Raw genomic sequence first — 4,203 nt, 5'->3', positions numbered from 1 at the left:
ACACAGGGGCTGTGGGAAGGCCGTGGACTGGTGGGACTTGATTTGGCTGTCCATTTCATTCATCTTCACAGCAGATTTCATCGTCCTGAGGTGAGCAAAGTGAGAACCTAACGGCCTTTAAAGATGTCTTCATTGTATTCTTGTTTGTTTGTTTTGTGTGCATGTTAGTGTGAGTGTGTCCGTGTATGGGTAACAGTGCATAAGTCATGACGCACATAGAGGTCTGGGGGCAGCTTATAGAACACACTTCTCTCCTTTTACCGTGTGGGTCCCTAGGTTCAAACTTAAGTCATCAGGTACCATTACCCTCTGCACTGTCTTCCTACCCCGATAACTGTGTTATAGAGATGTTAGAAGAATATTAAGTATCTGGTTCAGTGTTGAGCCAGCTGAAATGAAAAGGCATTGAGAAAATGTCAGGATCTGAGAGGAGAATCTGACCGGCATGCTCGGGAAGAGTGAACGTTCTGCTGCATTCGCGCTGAATTTGCCTTATTCGCTTTGCCAAGGCACCCGGGCTGGATCAGAGGAAGATGGCTGGGCCCCAAATAGATGGTTTTATTCTTGTCATTAGGGTGCCCAAGGAGGGACATGGGGTAGGGACAGGACAGTGCAAGTGACAGCTGGTTAGTGTGAAGAACCGGAGAAGAAGGAAGCCAGGAGGCTGGGGCTTGGTATCCTAGTACTTAAAGACTGGGTCTGGACAGGGAAGCTTTGCTGTGGGCCGTTGGTGACTCTCACACTTAGACACAGCCAGGTCATTGACACTGTGGTGTGAGAGAGAGCAAAGCTTCCCTAGGCAATTTCACACACCCCTCCCCTTCCTTTCTTTCTTCTTTTCCCTGTTCTCCCTTTCCCTTCTGCAGTGCCTAGGAGGTTCACCATGGGTAATAAACATTTCACCATAGCGCAGCAGGAATGGAACAGAAAAGGTGTAAATATTAGGCATCTGAAGATACTTACAGCTTAACAGTTCCTGCAGACTGTCAGGGCTAAGGCTAATGGTGTTGTGACACAGTCTGGTTTTATGCACTGTCTCGGGAACAATGGACTATTTGCAGCAGGTACAGCCCGTAGACATCCTTCTATCTAGCATCTCTCGAGAGCTCTTCTAGAAAACCCCACACTCCAAGAAGCCAATGGCATGTCTAGCATTTGTCTTTTATAGATCATTGGAAAGAAGCCAATGGCATGTCTAGCATTTGTCTTTTATAGATCCTCACTTTTCTCTTAATTTATTCTCTGGAAACATGTCACATCTGAAAATATAGTTTATATCACTTCAGGAATATTTCAGGCTACACGTGTAGCATGTTCCAACTATTTATAGTACCCAAAATATAACAAATGGAGTTAGAGGAGCATGCAAACAAATTTGGGTTGAGAGATGCTGGCAAACGTGATTTTTTTTTTTTTTTTTTTTTTTTTTTGAGATAGAGCCCCAACGAAGGGATCTTGGAAAACCCTGGCTAAGGTTAGCAGGTGTTTAGAACCTGAATCCTGAGTCCTAAGAAAGACACCATGTTCCAAAACGCCAGTGAGGTTTGATTTCCTAGGAGTTCTAGGAAGGCGTTGCTCAAAGTCCAGTAACCAGGGTGCAGCTATGCGAGTCAAAGTCGGGGATCAACCTCCTCGGAGGGGCGCTAGGACCCAGGCACCCGCCGGCCTTGGGACCTTTGGAGGAGTGAAGGCAGTGGAGGAGATTGGGAGGCAGAGTCCCTTGGAGCGACCAGACCCTTCTTGCAGAGGGAGCGAGGTTAATGGTGCAAAGGGACAGCTGTCTGGTGCGCTCAATGAGCGGCTGCAGCTAGGGGCACAGGCACCTGCACGTTGGGACAGCAGCTGGGGATCGCAGCGGGTATGGACCAGCAGCAGAGCGTGCGCCAGGTGAGCCCAGCACACTGTCCGCAGACCGACCTCTGTCCCGGGGCACGCTGATTCCCTCCCCTGAACCCAAACCTGGCTTTGAACCCTTGGTGCGGAGGAGGTCCTTTCCGTCCCCCCACCCCCTCAAGTCTTTCCCTGTTTAGTACCTGGCTCCCATCTTCCTCTCTAGGGAGATACCTGAAGTGCTTAAAGTGCCTGCCTTGCAATTTCTAATAGTAATAGTTCCGTCACACGGATCTATGCAGGGCTTGGCAGCGATCTTTGCTTCCCTGCCTGGCTGCTGCCTCCTGTTGCGCACGCATGCACACGCTGTTCCCACACTCTTTCTTCTCCCGGGTGTGGGGCCCCTTGCTGTTCGACTGTGTTTCCAAAGGCCCTGCAAGATTATCTCCTTTTCCAGGAAGCCAGGCAAGTCAGCTTTAGTCCTCCGGTGCAGGTGTACGGCATAGGTATGATATAGGGGCAGGTGTAGGTGCCTGCATGTGTACCTGGCGCCTCCTGCTGTTGCGGACCCAGTGCAATTTCCTGCATAGGTGTTCTCGAGGACCGAGGAGTCTCACCCTGTCCAGTGCGAGAAGATATATGTGTACAACGGAGGCAAGCAGGGTACCTGGGAGAGAAGAAGCTCTTTCTGAATGTCCTAATGCCCTAGGGCGGGGGGGGAGGGGTTAATCACAGAAAAATGACCATGAGCAGGGTTAAAGAAGAAGGGGTTGGTTCAAGGCTAAGTGCATTTTGAGAAGGAGACAACAGTTAACCGAAACACACTTAGTCTTGTGAGAGGTGAGGCTTGCGCCAGCCTTAAAAAACAAAAACAAAAACAAAAAGCTCTTACTAAATAAAGGATCTCAAACCTTCTACAGTCTTCTAATGCCTTCAGGGTACCCATGACCACCTGTATACATTGGTTTACCTGTGCCAGGTCGAGGGCCTTGAGCAAACGCTCCCGTGAGGCTCCTGCAGCGAGCTACTGGGACCAGGGACCTTAAAATCATTCAGGTTGAACTTTGGGTCTCTCTCCAGTGCGTGGGATGGTTTGGCATGCCTGCTTCGAAGGTTCTTTGACAGTCTGAAGTTTAAACCTGCAATGCCTCTCTAAGACAGTCTTCCTCCGACTGTGCTGGGAGACAGTAAAGAAAAACATCTAACCAGGGTGCTGGGTGTGCGTACATGTGTGTGTGTGTGTGTGTGTGTGTGTGTGTGAGAGAGAGAGAGAGAGAGAGGGAGGCAGAGGGCCCCACTCTAAGGCTTTATAATCTGTCAGTTTGCCATTTGCTAGTTCTTGCTTGCTTGCCCTCCTGACCTTGAATGGGCTATTTTAACTCTGCAGGGTTTTCCAAGTTCCTCAGTTTTCCAAGAAGTAGAAACTGAAGAAGGATAACTCATCAGCGGTGGGAAGAACCGGGATGAGAGGAGCTGAGTGGGGGCTGTCCAGCTCCAAAAAGCCTCAGGCCGTCTGTGGCTTACAGGGTGAGCTCAGGCCCAGGGTCCTCTGACAGGATTTTGCCAAGTTCAGAGACAGCCTATCTTTGATTTCTCTCTCTCTCTCTCTCTCTCTCTCTCTCTCTCTCTCTCTCTCTCTCTTTTTTTTTTTTTTTTTTTTTTTGCAGTCTTGCCACAGCTTGTACTAAATTCCAAATAAAGCATGTATGGTCTGAAGTGACAGTGGATCAGGTACACAGATAGACTGAATTTTGATTCCAGGTTGTAACATCACAGGGATGTTTCAGGCTTATGGTCTGTGGAAATGGACCTGAGTGGTGTCTATAGACCTCAGAGAGTACTCGGGTGGGCCTTACAGAAAGGTCTGGCTGACCTGGAAAATGGCTACATAACTCGGAAAAGACCCAGTCTCCTCTGTGAGGTCCTACTTGGTCACCCTCCCACCAGCTTGAGGAGAGGGTTCGGGAAAGAGGACGATACAGTGTGCTGTGTATCTCACACAGGTGTGTGCACCTTCAGTTACACCTGACACATACAACTGACTGAGCTGGGAATGGCTCAATATTAACTTCTCAGAAGAGCAGTAGTGAAATAGTGAAATTCTCATTAGAAGCAACATTGACTATTGGAATGCTTAATATTACCAGAGATTAGTAGTGTAAGCACTACTTAAAAAAAAACAAAACCAGAAACAAATACTAGGTTTTTTTTTTTCTCATTTTATTTCAGGATGAGAAATGAGCAGAATGATTCATAGTGGTTTTCTTTAACTGAAGTTTTTTTTGTTTGTTTTTGTTTGTTTTCTTCTTCTTCTTCTTCTTCTTCTTCTTCTTCTTCTTCTTCTTCTTCTTCTTCTTCTTCTTCTTCTTCTTC

The 4,203-nt window shown here is 47.8% G+C and overlaps 1 protein-coding gene across 2 annotated transcripts in view; it reads left to right on the top strand.

Annotated features, from left to right (window-relative positions):
- Positions 1-1,684: 1,684 nt before the first annotated feature.
- Pde8b (phosphodiesterase 8B) overlaps positions 1,685-4,203 on the top strand; it is a 232,254-nt gene continuing 229,735 nt past the window's right edge. Inside the window, exon 1 of one of the 2 annotated variants that reach the window (XM_021208709.1) lies at positions 1,685-1,887. In XM_021208709.1, the coding sequence (XP_021064368.1) occupies positions 1,861-1,887 (27 nt within the window). In that variant the 5' untranslated portion in view covers positions 1,685-1,860. The remainder of the gene's footprint in view (positions 1,888-4,203) is intronic. The other variant, XM_029543891.1, reaches the window with a different exon arrangement.

The sequence above is a fragment of the Mus pahari genome, chromosome 11, assembly GCF_900095145.1.
Source record: "Mus pahari chromosome 11, PAHARI_EIJ_v1.1, whole genome shotgun sequence".
Lineage (NCBI taxonomy): Eukaryota > Metazoa > Chordata > Mammalia > Rodentia > Muridae > Mus > Mus pahari.
Note: the sequence above shows the minus strand (reverse complement) of the source record. Positions and strands in the feature narration are given on the sequence as shown.